Genomic DNA, 20,103 nt, shown 5'->3' with positions numbered 1-20,103 from the left:
GACATGACACTCCTCATCTCTGGTAAACATTATAAGAAACAAGAAGGTGATTACGGGTTGATTATCTGATTATCTTGTGATAACGGTATAGAATGAATAATATATTTTTATTGAGTGACGTGTCTTTTAATTTATCTCAGTAATGATGTAATTTAGCTCAGTGGTTCCCAAAATGGAGTAATAAAACATCTTAAAGCACAAATCTTATCAGAGGGGACCTTGGGACAAGATCAAATCAGAACAGGGTCTAGTTTGTGTCACACTTGAGGTCCTCCAAGTGAAAAAGTTTGAGAACCACTGATTTAGGTCATGTCAGATACAGCAAAGTAGTGTAAAGCCACACAGCATAAGGCAGGAAGTCAACAACCTGCCTTCTGCATAAAAGTATTTTATCAAGTTAAAAAGATTTCTGATATGATGTTAACTGTTACTCTAAAACATTAAGTGATGGCTGTATTTGAATTAGTTGTTGAATATGATTACATTATGTTGGAAAAAATATAGTGCACACGGAAGTCCATTTTTGCTGGGAAAAGAAAAAATAAGATTAGTTCAAAAATGTTGTCATACAAATGACATACAGCATTAAAATAATGACCTTATATCTCGGAATCAATTAGATTTAGAAGTTGCATTTAAGATGTGAGATGGAGAAAAACCTTGAAATAGTCAAAATGATGTGCTAAAAAAACAGATCTACTATTGGTTATAAAATGAGATAATGAGTCAAAATAATAAAATGAGTGTCACAACTTTGTTTTTTTCCATTCAAAATCATGACATAGTAAGACCTAAACTTTATCTTCCATACTCATACTGTTGACTGAGTAACTTATTTCATCATATTTTCATCTTCCATAATTAAAGCTACAGCTGTGATCCGAGTCGCTGTGTTTTAGTAGCCCTGGGTGATGGTTTACATGGACATTACTAAACTGGTTTGCAAATATGAAAACACTTACTAATACTAATAACCCAGATGTCACCCTTTTATTGTTACCACTGTAGCTGAGACTGGTATCTTTGAACATTGCCGCTGACTTGACGCTGGGCTGATTTGAGGAAAACTGTTTATCCCTATTTTGCGATATTTTTTCCCTAGGACGGTCAAGTCTTAACCCGCCCTACTCTGCCTGTGATTGGCTTATACTGATATTATTGCACCAATAACATCCTGCTACCAAACGACGGAAACGAGAACTGGCCAATCAGAGGCAGTGGAGGGCGGGTCATGACTTCGCCATACTAGGAGAAAAAAAATTGGCATCTGGCTTAGTGACGACACTTCCCTCGCTGTCCCTGGATTTATCCCCCGAAGTTTTCTCCCCCTCTTCTCCCCTCCAGGGCGCTGCGAAGTGAACTTTTTCCTTTCTTTTTCTGGCTAAAGTAAAAAGACAAATAAGCTAAGATGTCGCCGCCGTCTCGCCGGCTTCAGACGAAGCCTGTGATCACCTGCCTGAAGACTTTCCTCATCTCCTACAGCCTCATATTCTGGGTGAGTTGCATGACATGTAATGGGGGACAACAAGCTAAAGGAGCAACAATGGGCTAAAAGCGGCGATGCACAACACGGCTAACCACATAATTTCCTTTAAATCACGACAGACAGGAACACACTCGGAGATAAATAACAGATTTAAAAAAAAACATCCAGATGCACACAAGTCAAAGTGCGCATAGTTTTCTTCTTGATTAAAGAACCACTTGTTTGAAACACTGGAGCAGATGTTTGTGTTGTTCCGCCGATGAGAGGATCTACTTTATCAGCGTCTCATTAGTGTCCATTAGGGAAAAGGAGCCTTTAGCTTTCTGTGTCACTGATGGAAGAAATCAGACCAGTCCACCATTTGGTTAATCTATTAATGGTATCAGTCTTTCTTCAAGTAAAAAACATATTGTGGTTTTGTGGTTGACTAAATCAGAGCGATTGATCAATTAGACGAGTTACCACTATTCAATTCACTGAGAGTCTTTCTTTAGGTCACTTTGACAACAAACAGAAAAACTTTAGATTGTAGACAAAGCAAGACATTGGAGGACAATTTTTTTGATACTTTATGAACCAATTGACTAATCAGGTAAACAAGAAAATAGTCAAAAGATTAATCGATAATGAAAATAATAGTTTGTTTCAGCACTAATATGTTGTAGGCTATTTGGGTTTTTGATTGTTTGGTTTGTCATAAGATAAGATATGTGAAGTAGAGCTGCAAAACACAATTAAATGGCAACTATTTTGATAATCAATAATAATTTATCAAAACGACACCGGTTCCAGGTTCTCAAATATGTAATGTTTGATGCTTCTTCTTGACTTTACACGACAGTAAGTTTCATCTCTGACAGCTGGTCAAACAAAACAAGACATTTGAAGACAACACCTAGGTGTCTGTGAAACTGGGATGGATATTTTACATATAGCTCTCTATTAGTGATGAAGTGATTAATCAATTATGAAAGTAATTAGTTATTTATGAGGACATCACCTTGGGCTATGGGAGACTGTGAATATTGACTATTATGTTTGACCTTTCAAAGGATAAATGATTGATCAAGAAAGTAATTGGCAGATTAACTGATAATGAAATTAGACTGAAAGTTCTGATTATTGACATTCTGGTCATTGATTATCGCTTGCTCATTTATCAAGGACAAATTCCAAACGTTTGCTGGTTCTTCTGTTTCCATTTCTATTATTGATCATAGATTAATCTACTGATTGTTGTCTGGTCTTAAAATGTCAGTAAACAATGAAAAACGTATGAACTGTCTCCTTTAGCCCTGAGCAACATCTTCAAATGTCTCATTTTGTGCAATGAAAGCCCAAAGATACCTTGTTTTATCATCACATAAGACAGGACAGCTGCAGATCCTCTCATTTGAGAAGCTGGAACAAGATCATCTTTGGTGTTTGGCGTTTTTCAATTGGACTGTTGGTCGAATTAAAGAAGAACAAACATTTTATGATCGAATTAACAAAAATAAATCAACTAATGAAGTAAATAACAGTCAGAATAACAGGTAATGAAAGTGAATGTCAGCTGCAGACAAACAATTTGTATGAAAGAGAAAAATATAAACAGTCTTCAGAAGAAAATGAGTAGTAGCTGCTCCCCGCACAGCTGTTAATCTTTGTACCAAGCAAACAACCACCTCGGGCCGCTGCAGCAAAGTTCAGGTTGGTGCTTATCTGTCAATTTATTGCTCTCGGCTGGTTGGGCTGATGCGTCCCTGCAGGCTAATGACTGTGTGGGCAGCGCTGGAGCAAAAAGATGCTGAGATGATTAAACTGCAGGCCGAGGATAGGGACTTATCCCAGGTGTGTTTTCACAGAAATGTTGACGGATACATAAACCAATGATATTTTATGAGTGACATCAGAGGAAGGAGAGTTTATCACCTACGTTCACTGTGGAAAATGTACATCCTCTCATCCGCTTCTCTTCATCTGCATTTCCTCCCTCGAGAACAGCGATTTAATAAAGGAAATCAATAATGGAAATGCTGTTTTCTCTGGATTCACCTCCATGTGCTCCTTTTTAATTAAAAGAGTTCCTGATATTTGCCAGATTCGGTGACTGGTTTCTCCGACTAGCTGCGCTGCTCTCATGTGACTCTTAACATAATATTTCCAAAGCGGTATGAGGAGGCAGAGCATTTTGACTTCATATGTAGTCAGAGGTTGAGCTGGTGTGAAGGGTTGGGTTTTGATTAAAGCTGCAACTAACCATTGTTGTCATTATAATTTAGTGTGCCAGTTACTCTTAACTCTTAACAGCTGCATTTGACCCACCAGCAATCCAAAACAAATACATGTGTGTAAAATGTGATGAATAAAAGCAGGAAGTCTTTGCATTAGAGCTGCAATGATTAGCCAGTTGAAAGAAAATAAATCATCTTTCTTTGTCATAAATAACAGTGAGTTCAATATTTTTAGGTTTTTTGACCATTTTTTAGAAAAAACAAGAAAATTGAAGACATTAATTTGAGTTCTAAGAAATTTTGAATGCAATTGTTTTCACGTTTTTATGCAATCAATCGAGAAAATAACCTACAAATGAATAAATAAAGGAAATAATTGTTAGTTGCAGCCTTACTTCACACTTGAGAAGTTGCAAACAGCAAATTTATAATATTTCTACTTGACAAACTATTTGAACAATTATTATTATTATTATTATCTGTTTTTGGTGATTGATTCTTCTATTGATCGGCTCGTCATTTCAGCAAACACTTCCTCTATTTGTTGAGCTGTGAGTGTAACTGATGAAATGTTGGAGCTCCTTGAAGTGAGGAGAAGAGTAACGTTTAAAATATGTTTAAAATATCCAAGACTTTTAACTCTTAAACAGTGAATTATTTATCATTTGTGTTACTTCAAATTATTACAAGCAACTAAACCGTTCAGGATTATGGATTCAAACGTTGAACTTGAACCACTCTGGTGTGTAATGAAGCATGCAGGTTTGAGGCCTTTTTAATCTTTTGGTTTTGGCTCTAAATGTCTTGTTGTCTTTGTGTTCTCTCTCTGATGACTCCTCAGATCACAGGCATGTTCCTGCTGGCGGTGGGGGTGTGGGGGAAGGTGAGCCTGGAGGCCTACCTCTCCCTGGCTTCTGAGAAGAGCACCAATGCACCATATGTCCTCATTGGGACCGGAGCCACCATCGTTATTTTTGGACTGTTTGGTTGCTTCGCTACATGCCGCGGTAGCCCGTGGATGCTCAAACTGGTCAGTGGATGCGCAGCAAATCCTTAAAAATCTCCTCTTCACATGTGACCCCTTTTTTATAAGATTTTTTTTTTGTTTTTTTTAATCCTGTAGTATGCCATGTTCCTGACCGTGGTGTTCCTGGCTGAGCTCGTGGCCGGGGTGTCAGGCTTCATCTTCAGGCATGAGGTGAGATCCTGGTGCCAAACACTATTAAAATATTTTTGAGTGAAATGTAACACTTCAGTAACACACTTTGTTTTTCATTTCCCAGATAAAGGCCACTCTAGGTACGGCCTACAAAGTGGCATTGCAGACCTACAACAGCACCGGCACCGGCAGCAGCGCCGCAGTCGACACCATCCAGAGGACTGTAAGTGGGAGGTTTGGCATCACACTCAACGCTGTGGCTCTTATCTGACCTTTGTTTGTGTCTCACTGTTCAAACTGAATTCTCGCTGCTCATGTAGGGACATTTTAGAGGGCGGCCGACTAACGCTGAAGCACGTAGAGCAGAGAAGCCGCGCTGGTTCAAACTTTCCAGCTGTTGTCACTGCAGGTGTTATCCCAACAGATAGTCAAAAACATCTGTAGTGACGTCACCCAAGAGCAACAACCCGTCGTGTTTTTACACCATTAAAAATATATCTAACCCACTTTTCTGTTGCATTAAATGTGTTGTTGGCGTTTCTTCTACTTGCAGCTGCTTTGCTGTGGGATGAAAAACTACACTGACTGGGAACATACACCATACTTTAAAGAGAAGGGCATCCCCACCAGCTGCTGTAAAGACACCACTAAGTGCTCACCGGAGACCCTGAAAGACCTCGACAAGGCTAAGAACGAAGTGTACACAACGGTGAGTTTACTCCCCCACAACAGGATAATCAGTTCAGCTCAAACATTGTCCAGCCGTGTTTTTAAGGGGTTTAAAAAATATCTGTTTCCTTGTTGTTGTAGGGTTGCTTTGCACTGGTGACCACTGTGATGGAGGCCAACCTGGGAATCATTGCTGGGATCTCTTTTGGCATTGCATTCTTCCAGGTACATGTAATGTTTTTGTCTCAGAGTAAATGGTGGTTTAAAGCAAATGTAGCTGTTTCCAGTCGTGTTCTTGTAGCGTTGGCTGTCGTTCCTTTCAGTTAAGGTCATATTTTACTCCCAGGTAGGTGTCATTACTAAGACGTGAGTATGCAGTGACACAGGCAGCGACAGGCCAGTTTTCACAGTGGATACTTTGAAATGTCACATTAGAAAAAACAGGTGTCAATGAACTGCTTCAGTTTCAGCATTCCTGTACTGGAGATGCTGCCTCTTGTCTGCTCTATACTACATATTGAAATGTTTTTGATGCAAAAATTCTCAAAAATCAATAAAAAATGAATGAATCCACAGTTTAAACCTGTTAACCAAAGAAGCAGTGTGTCCAATGTCACTCCCTATTTACAAATAGTCAGATTTATATTCTTATAATGTCCAAAATCTCAATTTACTGCTCACTATGGAGTAAACTCAACTGGTGTCTTTTTATATGAGAATATGAGTGAGTGAGTGAGTGAGCGATTTCAGACACGCCTCAGTAACACAACTGTAAAAACAAACATCACATATTGATCCTAATCAGCCTTCACATTGTAAAACTGAGCGCAGGTCAAAGTTGTTGAGTATGTGGAGAAGCTGGAGGCTCCATGCACTCCTCCGTACGACGGCTAAACATTATCTACAGTGCATTATCAAGATTTTACTTTAGTGTGCAGTTTCTTTTAAATATTCTCTTATTTAAGTTGGCTTTGCTCATTTTTTAAAGGATTCGTCTGTTTTATGTTGCTGTCCTTGTGAAGTACTTAGTAACGTTGTTTTTTAAAAAGGTCATTATAAACTGTACATATAAGTATAAAAGAAGTCTGTGTCAGATCATTTGACATTAAGGAGACACAAAATGTGTCTGAAGAGAAGTGATTTTGACTTCAAGGGTCACATTGGAGCTCTAATCTGAGTCAGATATTTCACTATACAGGAACAAAACCACACAATAACTAACCAGAAATGGAGAAAAATCACATATGTTCCAGTATAATTAATTATATTGACCAGAGGACAGCTTTTATATTGTTTACTGTAATATTTTATATATTTTATCGACACCAATTAGGTTCCTGTTAAGGAGGTAAATGTATTTATATCTGGATCAATGTCAGGTTTAAGCTGTTTATTATTATTTTCTATTTTAGTTTGTTTGTAGAAGTGTCATTTTTACTTGTTGGATCAGTTTTATGTAGAGCTGAGTGCATGTTGACCGACGTGGATCCCAGAGCAGCATAACACCTCAACAGAGTGGCAGCATCTGCAGATCTGAGCAGTTAATCATTGACCGAAATATTATCATACCTGATAGCTAAAACCAGAATCCAGATTGTAAAAAAAAAAGAAAAGAAAGAAGAACAAAGATTAATTTTGATGTGTTTGTGTCGGGACTCATCTGTCTTAAGTTAAATTAAAATGTTTTTTTTTTTTTTCTGCTCAGCTCATTGGAATATTCCTGGCTTGCTGCTTGTCTCGATACATAACCAACAACCAGTACGAGATGGTCTAACGGTGACCTTCCACAGGTAAGACTTTTAATACGATGCTGTCAAATATATTAAACATTGGGGAAGTGGGAAACTAATTAACGTTGTGCAGATTGTGAATGTACCTCCTACAAACTGCAGCAGTGATTGAATGAGCTCACATTCAAATGCAAATATTAATAATGTGTTTTCTGTCTGTTAGGTCACTGACGGGCAGCTCCTGATGCAAACTAAGTAAAAAAGAATCTCCTGTGATTTTTAATATTGTGTTGTGTTAGTTGATATTATTATACTTTTTAGAGAGGGAAACACTCTCGCTGCTTCTTTTATCCGATCTCACTCTGTGGCAAACAAGCAGAAGGGAATACGTGGAAGGAATTTAAAAGGAAATTAAAAGGGAAGTCTGCAGCGTAGTTTGACCAAAAAAAAAGAAAAAAAGAAAAGGGACCCTTCAAGATTCAAGGACAGTTCAGAGATACAATGCAGAGATACGTTGTTACTCTTGGGATTTAATTAGGGAATATCCATCAAGAATATATGTTGTTATCTTCTCATTTGAGTTCATTAACTCTACCAGTATGTCAACATTTCCATTTCTTGTGTCTTTATATAACGCAGCTGCCTTTTTTTTTTTTGTAATTTTGCTAAATTTAGTTTGTAGCTAAGCAGATGAAATCTAGACAATAAGCTGACAAACTTCAACACTAAATGAGTTTCTGTGTGTGTGTGAAACGCAGACAGACTGAGGTCGCCATCCTTGAAATCAAGTATTTTGTGGTTTTGTGTGGAAACGTACCGATGGTCATGTGGGCGCAGCGTCGTTTCAAAGCCTGCATTCATATGTGCCAATTATAGCAGCCCAGCCAACTTCATATCACAGTTTTCAGTGTTAAATTGTTACTCATTTTGTGGATGCATGTGAAATACTTGAAAAAAATAAAGATGAAATCCAGCATCTTGAACTGTCTCTCTGTGTGTGTGTGTGTGTGTGTGTGTGGCACAGCTTTGAAGATATGAAAAATACTGTGGTTGAAGCAGAGAAACACGACTCAGTTATTTTGAGGCCTTGTGAGGGATTTATACAGACACAAAATGTGAAAGTCATTAAACTTTTCCAATGTGCGAGACAAGATTGGATGAATGTCAGCATATCAACATTTGAATGTGGAGTTTTAGTGCTGTAGTTCGGTATATTGGTATTAACTTTGATTATATGTCTGGGCAGTATTATTAAATATATCAAATGTTATGATATATTTAACCAAAGGCTTTTCACAGTGGGAAGTGAACAGTTTTAGTGGAGGCTCAGTTAATAGATGTGAAAATATGACGTTAAGTTATCAAAAGGAGATCACACAGATACATGTTAGTGACTTGGTTAAAGAGATAGTTCAGTGATAAAGTAGTGTGGGGGGATTTTAATATTTTTCCCAGGGTCAGAAACCAATAAATCATTTCATTTAAGGCCTGTTTTATGTATTTGGAGTAACTGATGTCAAACAATATCAGGATATCTTGGCTCCATTAAGTGTCTAAGTGATCAATAACATAATCATGATCCAACAGGCATCAGAAAATTGAGTGAAACTAAACAAGTAAATTGGGGGGGGGGTTGATAACTGACAAATTGAGAAGCTGTTTAAATATGCAAACAGATATTTGGTATTTTATGACCAAAAACTAATGGACTATTGATTTCACCCAGTTTAAGTCGCATGAGCTCAGAAACATCAATGTAATGAAGCCTTTAAGAGAAGAATGTGCACTCATAATGACTAATATCCCAGATGAGATCCAGTCATAGTGATCACATTGTTAACTTTATTGGTTTATTAGATGAAAAACAGTTTGACAATTAAAGCTAAACAAGTCTCAGCACAGTTGAGGATAAAAAAGGTCTAAATAGGTATTGCTCACTTACAGCGTGTTAGATGACGTTAACTGGAGCCGCAATGAAAGTTACATGTTATAAATAATCCCCATCAGATGGATGAAAAATGTAAAATGAACCTGAAAGTCTCAAATAAGTGAGTTGTTCATTAATTCCTATTTTCATATGTATGGACGACTATCACTGAATGATTCTCAGGCAAGTCCTTTTTTCTGATTTCTGAGCAACATTTTATATTCATGATGATCCATTCAAATTCATAAAGGTGAGTGAAATCTCAGTGGTCACCAGAGGGGTATTGCACGAAACCAGGATAAGGGATTAAGCCGGGATAAGTTAGGTATCCTGGCTGAATTTAGCCTCAAGTCGGTTGCATGAAAGCAGGTTAAATTTATCCTGGCCCAGTTACTATGGTAATTTATTCTCTGCAGCTAGCCTGCTCCAGACCAGGCTAACAACCAGGCTAAGATTATTCTCAGGGATTCATCTGGCAGTTCTACTGTCAATCATGTGACAAATTAATGGGTTTTACGGCATTTCCACGGTCTTTCTAAATATGTTGCATCATTTCAATTATCCTGCATTAAAATACTACAGATAAATTATATTGTAGTTTCATTAAAGTCTGTTGACTGTTTAATTGCAACAGTCATTTTATAGTCATTCATGTGGTATCATTATTGTGTATAATGTACAGTAGATTTACTTTGTACTATTTACTAGCCGATACTCACAATGTTACTTGGCTGCTTCTGAGGCTGAGCAGCATCTGGGTCCTGTTACACAGGTTATTTTCTATTAGCACCAAATCACTGACTTCATATCCATTATGGGCTAAATGAGCAAGACAGTTCCACAAAATTGACATGATACCTCAAGCCTGGAGTCCAGCAACGCCGTCTCCTCATCTGCAGAAGTGCATCCTGCAGCTGCAGATGTGCCTTCCCCCTGCCCTACACCTAATTATAATAATTGTTTGCACTTAATTATATTTCCTGAGTAGCATGCACTTTTACTTGCCACATTTAAATCAAAGTGTACAACTGTTGATTAGTGGGCTTGGACAGTAACTTCTTTAGTCCTTTAATTGTAATTTTGACAGTTCTAGTGGAGCGCTGTTGTATAAATTGTACTTTTTTTTTTTTAAGTATATTTTTGGGCTTTTTGCCTTTGATGTACAGGTTAGTAGAGAGAGACAGGAAAACTGGAGACAGAGAGGGGGTAATGACATGCAGGATAGGAGTGCTTGGTGCGGGATTTGTACCGGGGTCGCCTGCAGCTAGGACTGTAGGACCGCAACACACGGGGCAGGTGCTCTACCCACTGAGCTATACTTAACCCATTGATTGCACATTAATTGCACTACTTACGTATTGAGCCGGTCCGCGATTGTCTGCCAGGCTTTCTCCCTTTCCTTATTTACAGTGCTTGTGTTGCCTTTTTTTCTTATCATTTCTTATCATTTCTTTAACCTCATCATGAAACTCCATCAGGAGCTGTTGTTCAGCGGCCGTGAAGAATGACGTGCGACACCTTTCCATTTTCCAATCTGTGATTCTGTGATCGATGCCATGGGTCTATTTGAGAATGCCGTGAACATGCACTTATCCCAGCTATCTACACCTGGCTTGACATAGCCGCGCCTTTTCATCCTGGCTTGGCGAACGTGCAATCAATTAAGCCAAGATGCGCCGGGCAGGCTAGATCAAGCTGCGCTTGCTCAGTTATCCTGGATTTATTTATTCTACTTTTGTGCAATACCCCTCTGGTAATTAAACTCTCCCTCCATTATGTTGTTTTCTTTCCTCTTGTTCCTTCAGTTTTAGAAACTTGAAGGCGGCTGTGCACAAACACTGTAGGAGGCATCTTGTAAAATAAAACATATTTGCATGTTTAGAGTTGCTGGATTTGTTATGTAATTTTGAGATTAAATTTGAAGGATTTCAACATCCTAATTGGAAACAACAAAATGCTGCAAATACAGAAAAGATGCAAAACCAAAACGACACAAACCTCCAAAACACATGCAACAGAGAAATGCTGCATATTGAGTCAACACAACGGAAAAGGCCGCTAGAGGGTCCCGACCACCGTAGAAAAAACACAAATTAGACACATTATTCACAGTAGTATTTTACTTACATCTTAAAATATCTTTAACAATGAAATAACAAAAATCTTAGCTTTTTCTGTACTCCAACAGTTTTGCCTCGTCTAAGAATACCCAAGTAAAAATAAACTTGGCACAAACATTAGAAACATGCAGTCAGTGAAAAGTTGTCTGGCGGGCACAGGTGTAACATTATAGATGGCGCCTGCTCAACACTTCATCGTTAATCAGCATCATTAAAAACACCTGTGCTGCTTCCTGGTCACGGTTGGCTTTTCCATGAATGCGGATCAAGGTGAGGGATTTCCTTCATGGTTATATTCTGAAGAGGAGGAGAAAAAAACTGCTCTCAGGTTAGACAAACACCTTTAACTCAAGAGTGCAATGAAATGAAGCGTTTTAAACATGTTGATAAATGGTGGAGGAGATTATTTTCGGGAATTTATCCAGCCAGCAGGTGGCGGTGTTGTGTAACTAAATAAACGGAGGCAGCTGAAAACAGGAAAATGAGTGAAGGCAAAACCCCGATTCCCATTCAACTCTACTTTTATATTATGTGTGTGTGTGCGTGTGTGTGTTGTCAATTAAAGAAGATTAAACCACACCCATGATAAAGCTCAGTGTGCAGCGGTGCAGACTTGCATCACTGTTTGTTACCTCCAGGCTACAAACTGCCTGACAGCCTGAGCAGTAAATAGGGTGCAGCTGCAGACGAGCCGTCAACAAAGACATTTGACCGGCAGCGGCAATGTGCTGTGTGGATTGGTCGGTTTTGGATCAGACGCTATTAGAGTCCGCCTTCATCCTCCCTGCTGTCCAATCGGCTCTGTAGGAAACCAGCAGGGGAGGGCGGGGTTAGTACTTTTTTCCACTCCGACCCGGCTGTGTGGTATAAAACCCGGGTTCAGCCTCTTGTTAGCTAAGGAAATCTTTACTTTCCTTCCCGGCGGGTGGTGTGCGGAGCCTGAGACGACTTGGTTGATTTAAGCAACACCGCCAAGAGACATTTTCCTCAGACTACCTCGTGGTTAAGGTCAGTCTCCATATTTTTTATTTATTCAACACCTAGCTTAAAAATTACCTCATCAGGGTTTTAACACCAGGAAGTCAAGGTCATACTGATGTGAAAGAGGCATCACGATGCGGCAAAATGAAGGCAGCTATATATGTGGCAGTCGAAATGCACTGTGGGGAGTTTTCTTTAGTACTAGAAACCTGGGAAAAAATCTGTGGATGATGTGTGAAACAAGCTGCCTCTGTTTCATCATCTGTCCTGCAGCCTCGCTCTGCTACGCTGTGTCAGGTTATGAATTAGTGCTGAGTGTGGAAACTCACATCTGGCATTTCCTCCTTTGTTTTTTGTCGTATTTTTTTTTATGCTGCATCTGATCAATCATTTCCTCTCTCTCCCTTTTTGTAGATCAGCCACCTCAAAAAAAACCAACAAACAGCTCTGCCTGTAACTCCACCTGCCAGCTACACTGTAACCAAGCCAACCTAAAGCCTTCAACATGATGCAGATCAGCAGCGACTCAGCCAGCAACAAGCACTCCCTCATCAACGTCATGCACCGCTTCATCGCAGCCGCCAATAACATGGATGAAACCATCATGGTGCCGAGCCTGCTGCGAGACGTGCCGCTGGACGAGCAGCAGCAGCAGCAGCAGGAACAGCAGCAGGTGAGCAAGTTGGAGGCCAACAACAACGAACCACCGTGCCCCAACAAGCAGAGGGACATGTACGAGCACTACCTGCTGCTCAAGTCCATAAAGAACGACATGGAGTGGGGGCTGCTGAAGAGGGAGATGAGCAGCGGCGCCAGCTTCCTGGAGATGGCAGTGAAGCAGGAGGAGCAGCAGCCCGTCACCGGGGATCTGCTGCTGGACGACAACTCGGACTTGGAGCACCAGTTCCACTACCATCTCAGGGGACTGTTCGGAGTTCTGTCCAAGCTCACGATGCAAGCAGACCACCTCACCAACAGATACAAGAGAGAAATCGGAGGCGGAAACTTCATGAGATAAAAGTCTCCATCATTCTTTTCTTTTTTGTTTATCCAAGGAAGGTTGAAATTAGGGCGATTGGACGACCCTCAACCCTCCTTGGATAACTTTCTTTTTTTTTTTCTCCCCCGGGACTGCTTGACTTGCAACAGTGGGATGTGTTATGAGAAGGGGTCCCCCATCTCTTCATAATGGATCTCAATGGACAGTGAACTGACCAGGGCAACCACTTTGTGACTTGTCACTCCTGAGTAGCAACACTCCAACTTCTCATTTTCCTCCTCCTTGCTGCCCCCTCCAAAGATACCTGAAACCAGTGACGCCTTCACGTGTCGCCTGCATGTCCGTCAGTGCAGCGGTGGACACTGGCAGAGGTTTTATTGAATCTGTAATCAAGTCCAGATGAAGCACAGCTCTGGTTTATGCAGAAACTTGTCCTCGTCTTCATTTCAAGAATTCTTTCAAACATAAATTTGTCACCAGATTGTCTGATTTGTGAATAAAAAGAAGGTTTCTGACTGTAGGAGAAATTGAATGCTGGTTATTCTGTCCCTCCTCCTTAAATTACATATACATTATTTTAATGCTGAGCTGAAGGGCTCCTAACTGCATCTGTCCTCTCGGTATTACTGTAACATGGCGTGCCTTGACTTTTTTATACCCTGATGTCCTGTTCAGTTGGCTCCCATTGACTTCACTGCAGAAATGGAAACTTCAAGGTGTTTCAATGAATTAAATCATTTTATCTGTCCTTGGATATTTCAAAACCATTTTTATATTAAGCAGAAATGCAGTAAAACTGAAATAAATAATTGGAAACTGACTTTTGGCTTGTCTGATTTTTGTCATTGTTGACAGTAAGCATGTCAGAGGTGTTCCTCTTGTCACTCAGGTAGAAACGTGTGTGTTTTTGAGAAAGGTGTTTTGTAAAGTGCCTCAAGGGCTTGGCAGGAATGTGTATTTAAACACGCTATAACATGGAAACACCAGTTACTTTACTCAGTTCTTGAGTCAGCCAAGTTTAGCAGCTTATGTAATGATGTTGAGGGGATTTACTGAGGATTTACTTAAAGGAGACGTACGTGTGTGTGTGTGTGTGTATGTGTAAAGCTGCAAAAGAGGTCATTCTCTGAAACACTTCCCACTATTTTCATATCATTGCTGTTTTAATGCAAATAGGAAGTTGTGCTGATAAGTAAATCTCCTGCACTAGTTTCTGCAGCTCTTCAGTAGTATAAAGTGCAGTAAGTAAAAACTCAAAGCAACACATTTTCTACAGATTACAGGTTTTTAAAATATAAAATACTGTCAATGTGCAAAATGCCATATTTGTTTGGTTAACCATCTTGGTCTAACGATATTGACACAGTCTGCTTATCATCAGCATTGGAAATTATGGCTGCAAGACGACCATATAAACCTATAAAGTTCATTGACCGATCAGATATAAGACTTTATTTAGGTGAGAGTGAGAACTTGATAAAGAATAAATTGCACCCTGCTGGGACAGAACACGCCCTTTAAAACCTCTTTGAGGAGATTTAAAGGATATCAGTCACTGATTTCTGCAACTTTGACACCATCAACATGTCAACTCAGTATAAATGAAACATTAAATTGATATATATGTTGCTCAAAGTGGTCGCCCCCACCAGCTGCCACATTTATCCATCACTGTGTGCAACCCTCCCCTTAGCAACAGCTTCACCAAGAGTAGCCAATCCAGTCGCAATGGTTTTTTTTTTTTTTTTTTTTGCTCTCAAAGGCACAGCAGTGATTAAGAGATTGTCGTGTGATGAAGGGCATCCAGGAAGCTACTGGAGGGCAGACACGGTTAAAGAGGGAGAACAAACTGGTGCTTCTCTGACCAGCAGCGAGGGCGCCGGGGTTGAGAGTTTGCATAAAAAGTGCAGCATGAGCCCTGTGGTGCGAAGCTGCAGTCCTCCTCTTTTTCCACTCACAATGGACCATACAAATGGCTGCAAATCAAAATGGCTGTGCTGGTCAGCGCCTCAGCCCACTCAGATAAACTGGGTCACCAAACTGGTGACAGCTGGCCAGACAGACAGTGTCAGTAGAAAAGAGATTTCTATTATTTAAAGAGTTTAAACTGAAATCTGCAAAACACAGAAAACAAATCTCCATATCTCATATCATTTAATCTATTATTGAGTCCACTGAGAACAACCACTAGTAATATTCTTATGGTTATGAGGAAAATATCATATGATATGTTATTTAAGTTATTTATTTAGACAGGTATTTTGACAGTGAATCAAGTAACTTCAAATCTAGCCTCAAACATTCCTCAGACTACATTTGCTTGTTTTCAAATCCTGTTTTCCCCAGCACGCTCTAGCCAAACAAATCTCAAAGGGCTTGAACCGCGACACTGATATTCTGTAATATAGATCTGACTGCCGGCATGCACAAGTCTTCCAAGTCACATTAATGTCTTGAGAAACCTGAGAGCAAATGGTTGCAATCAATCAGTGCGTTGCAGACTTGAAATGTCCCCAGAGTTTGTGAGGAAGTCTCATCATGCAGCAGCAGCAGTTTAGAAAAGTGAGTGTCAAGCGTCATAGTCAGCTGGCAGGGCGATATTCTAAAATGTTTAATGAGACTTTATCTGCAAAGTGAACTTATGGCCCCATAAAAATTACAAAAGCGTAATGTGAAAAGTTGCTTAAATGTCTGATATTTCTGTCTTGGCTTGAATTGTGAGCTATGGTGACACAAGAGCTTCGGGCTCGGTGCAATGTGACAAGCAGATCTTGGGACATGAGACACATTTGGTGTTGAAAGGCCTCTCAAAGCTCTATGTGGTTGGCAGGTCTCCGCTCCACACTGCCTGCCTGCATGAGGCTGCGTGATCACAGACTTGGCAGACAATGGCAGCGTCTGGTGTCGACTCTTCACGCACGCATCACCCCAGCAGCAATGTCTGTTGCTCAATGGCTGTAAAAGTCCTACCTGACAGAGATAAAAATCAGAGTAGCAGACGAAGCAGAGATTATTTTATGAGGTAGGTCAAGTCAAACTGATACAGGTGCTGGGAGGTGACGTCTGAAGGATCAATAACGGGATTTTAAATAAATGTTCATATCTTTTAATCAGTGCAATTGCACGTACAGATATTCTGACTGCAGGCCTCCACCCTGTCGGTCTTTATCACCTGGCCACTCTGGTTTTTCTGCACTTTTCTATGGTTACTGCTCCCTGGGTAAACACCATTCATTGTGTTTGCTTTAATATCTAGGCATGTTGCAGAGAAACTGAGAGACAAATATGCAACTGTTACGGTTTGAAACTGTAAGTGAAACTGGGCAGCACCAAGAGAACATTTACAAAAGTTGAAGTGTGTTTGTATCTTGGTCCTGGGCTGCTGGTGCTTGTGATTAAATCAAGTTTAGTGTTGTGTACTGTGACGTGTAATGCCTGCGTGCAGCGGAGTTAGCGTTGCTAGGCATTGCCATGGCGTAAAAATGAGACGGTGAAACCCACATCATTGTGTGTGGCTCACGCATACAATATGATGCCTTGTGCTGCAGACATAACGAGAGTCAGCATGCCCACTGATGTCATTAACATTTCTGTTCTTCCCCAACCGCACCAGAGTTACAGAAAACCTCTGCGAGGACGTCTTTAGAAAGTGGATTCTGTGAGATTTCTCTCCATAACTCATGATATGTCCTCAAGGTATGAATGATGTAACATAATAAGAAAGTAATCTTATCAGGGAATGAATCCATGTATTTTCCAGAATTCAGTAAATAGAAAGAAAATATTGTGCAACATTTTGCCCCAGCTCAGAAAGATTAACAAATTGAAGGAGACCTGTGCTTTGCTTTTGTTTATGTTTAACTTCATGTAAACTTTGTACTGTGATCAATTAAGTTAGTAATGTGTTACCTAATGCCTGACTGCATCTAACTTAAATCAGTTGCAAGATGAGACCATTTGTTTTTGTTATGTAACTCCAGTACACAGGAAGTGCCTTGGGCCTTTCCTGATATCAGGAAGAGGGGCATTGTGAGGAGTTAAAGTCCCCCTTCACTCAGAAATATATTCTTCTTGTTTCTTCAGTTGGATGTTTTGAGCTTCACTGTGCAGACAGATGACTGTGCAGAGTGTTTCACATTCATCTGCTGAAAATGGAAAGTCTCTTTGTGCTCTCTGATAATCTGAGTTTAAGCCGTCTATCTACGAGCATGATTTGTGACATCACAACAATTTTGGAGCCAATTATCGTCCCACTGAAACAATGTGATGTGGAGACAGTGCACAAATACTGAGAACAGACTTTACCGTAAAGAAAGAGATCAACAGGTAAATTTTTGAAACACATATTCACAGAAAGCAAAGTGAATTTTAGATTTGGTGTAATTACATACAACCCATTTTGGGGAGGTTACTATTCCTGTAATATTGTTTTAAAATCTGAACTAGAAGTCTGTATTAACCCTTGATTGTCCACACAAAAGAGTATTACCTCAAATATTACCCCTGTGTTTTAAATCAAAGATGAAAGCTGCTGTCCAGTCTTTCAATCTCATTTCTTTTGTGTTGTCAGCATGGAGACGCAGCTGTGAAGTCGGGAACACTATGTTCCCTTTTTAGGCGCAGGCTTTCCCACTGAACCCCTCCAACACAAAGGCACCACCCCCTCTCACTCTTTTTCCCTCGACTTTTTGATAAGACCTGGGCTGGACTGGTATTTTATGTGTTTTTTGTTTCGAGAGAAAAGAAGTCTGTTTGGATGACAAAAGCCTTCTTCTCTGGTGAAACTTATTCCTCTCACATGGGAGGACAGTGTGCTGAATCCAGTTAGAGATAAGAGGGTCTTTTTTTGTTTTTTTTCCTAGAAGAGAAACCATCTATCTTCAGAGTTACACTTTCACACAGAGCTCACGTCACTTGGATATCTTGACCATGCCATGATCAGTATTTGCCCGCTCCATGCAGAACATATAGGAGAGGAATGCATGAGGTTATGTAAGAGGCGAGTGGGCGTGGAGTCCAGCTGGAGCAGCTTACAGCCTGACACAGAGTGTCTCTAAGAGTGAACAATCCCCTCAGCCCGGCCTCGTCTGTCACTTCAAATTCTGTACCCTTTCATGTGCTGCTTATATAGGTTAATGCAACCTTCTGTAATGTACATTATGGACACAATGCATGATGGTTTTAAGACATCTTGTGTTACTTTTGAGTACCTTGTGTTTGTGCCTTATAATTTTCCAAAGACAGTCTCTGTGAGCCACTTCAGGTCTTCAGCTTACTTTAATTATAAAGTATGTATGCTATGTTTCCACTACATGGTACTGGCTTGGCTCAGCTCGGCTAGACTCTACTCTACTTGACTCTACTCACTTTCAGTATTGGGTACTTTCCTGGATTTTGTTTTCCACTACAGATCAGATTCATGTATTTGGTTGTCATGGTGACACCACATGAAACTGCTGTGACATCATCTTCATCGCAACACACAGGAACAATGGAGGATATCTAAAGGATTGTATTCTTGGTTCGCATTTTGTGGCTGTTTGTTGCAGCAAAGAGAACATTTTAGTTTCAGAAGACTCTGAAGACAGCGTGACAAAAGACTGCTGAAAAGAAACAGGAGGGTTTTGTGTTTTAAGTAGTGAATTTTAAAAAAATGTGGCCATTATGGTAACTTGGCGGGTTTTTTCAGGATGTCCCATGTCTCTCAAGTGGCAGTCCAATCAGTGGTGTGCAGTATTTTCATATTAACTTTTAGTACCAGCTCAGCAATCATCAAAAAAGTACCAGGCACTAAAATAACAGCCCCAAGGAAGTAAAGTCAAGTCGGGCTGCGCCATGCAGTGGAAAAGCAGCATAGGTGATAACAATCAGGTCATCCCTCAGTGATATGGCCATCGGTGGGCAGCACAGCAAAGATGAAGAGATTAGTTCTCCACAGGTCAGTGCCTGTGTCCATCTCTGGCTGGCTGCTGCATTTAATCTAATCTGCAAGAAAGGAGCAAGACAATGGCATGGCTGTGTGTGTTTGTTCACTAATATAAAGGCCTGTATTGTCAGCGGAGCAACTGGAAAGCTTTGCAAGCAACACAAAACACACAGATCATATTTCCCACAGCAGTGTTTATTTGCTGCGTGTAGGTGAGGCTTATCTTTATACATGAGGCTTTTGTGGTTATCAAGTGTTCTTGTTCGCTAGTAAACCACAGTGAAAAAATTACTCAGATCCTTTACTTGAGTAAAGTACTGATAGAGCAATGCAAAAAGTAAAAGTCCTGCACTAAAAAATCTTACTTTAACCTGCAGTGAGGAACTTTTACTCATGGAACATCTGTTACATTCAAGCCCAACGAGTTCACACACTGCTGATTAAGCCTATCACTGCCAGATAAGTCTGTCTGTATCACACAGTATACTGGGTTTTTTAATCTGGTGTTGGTTTTGACATTCCTGAGCTGGTATGATGAATGCACACTGCATGTGCTGTATATGTACATGAAGATCATGCCTGGCTAACTTCCTGTTAGCACTCTTCTAACTTGAATTGGGATCAAATAATTTAAATGTGTGGCTCCTCTGGACTTTCTAAATGTTATCAGACTGAAACATTTGGAAAGTCAGTATCAGGTGGAAAAGCCCCCTGTTTGGTGATGACCTTCCACTCTCTGGGCTCACTCATAGAGGCATAGAAGTGCAGAGGCAGGCCACAAGAAGAGAACAGTAGCCCTGAGTGTAACAGGCAAAGGAGACACCGTCTCACCAGGAGATGGAAGCTTTAGGAGCAGAAATAGAGCAGCTTAAAGCGTTGGTGCAGGCTC

General features: G+C 40.2%; 2 protein-coding genes across 3 annotated transcripts; both read left to right on the top strand.

Moving 5' to 3' along the window:
• Positions 1–1,262: 1,262 nt before the first annotated feature.
• tspan7 (tetraspanin 7) lies at positions 1,263–8,243 on the top strand. The gene is made up of 8 exons (XM_053324518.1): positions 1,263–1,495; positions 4,544–4,732; positions 4,826–4,900; positions 4,986–5,084; positions 5,415–5,570; positions 5,672–5,755; positions 7,236–7,320; positions 7,484–8,243. The coding sequence occupies exons 1-7, from the start codon at positions 1,409–1,411 to the stop codon at positions 7,302–7,304; spliced, it is 759 nt and encodes a 252-aa protein (XP_053180493.1). The 5' UTR covers positions 1,263–1,408; the 3' UTR covers positions 7,305–7,320; positions 7,484–8,243.
• Positions 8,244–12,187: 3,944 nt separating this feature from the next.
• Positions 12,188–14,108, top strand: mid1ip1l (MID1 interacting protein 1, like). Of its 2 annotated transcripts, none has more exons than XM_053324520.1 (2): positions 12,188–12,315; positions 12,703–14,108. In XM_053324520.1, exon 2 carries the CDS (start codon positions 12,794–12,796, stop codon positions 13,304–13,306), a length of 513 nt encoding a protein of 170 aa, XP_053180495.1. In that variant the 5' UTR covers positions 12,188–12,315; positions 12,703–12,793; the 3' UTR covers positions 13,307–14,108. The 2 variants fall into 2 exon arrangements, with proteins under 2 accessions (XP_053180495.1, XP_053180494.1); XM_053324519.1 differs by having other exon boundaries at positions 12,206–12,319; positions 12,708–14,108.
• Positions 14,109–20,103: the final 5,995 nt, after the last annotated feature.

The sequence above is a fragment of the Scomber japonicus genome, chromosome 8 (genome assembly GCF_027409825.1).
Source record: "Scomber japonicus isolate fScoJap1 chromosome 8, fScoJap1.pri, whole genome shotgun sequence".
Classification (NCBI taxonomy): Eukaryota; Metazoa; Chordata; class Actinopteri; order Scombriformes; family Scombridae; genus Scomber; species Scomber japonicus.
Note: the sequence above shows the minus strand (reverse complement) of the source record. Positions and strands in the feature narration are given on the sequence as shown.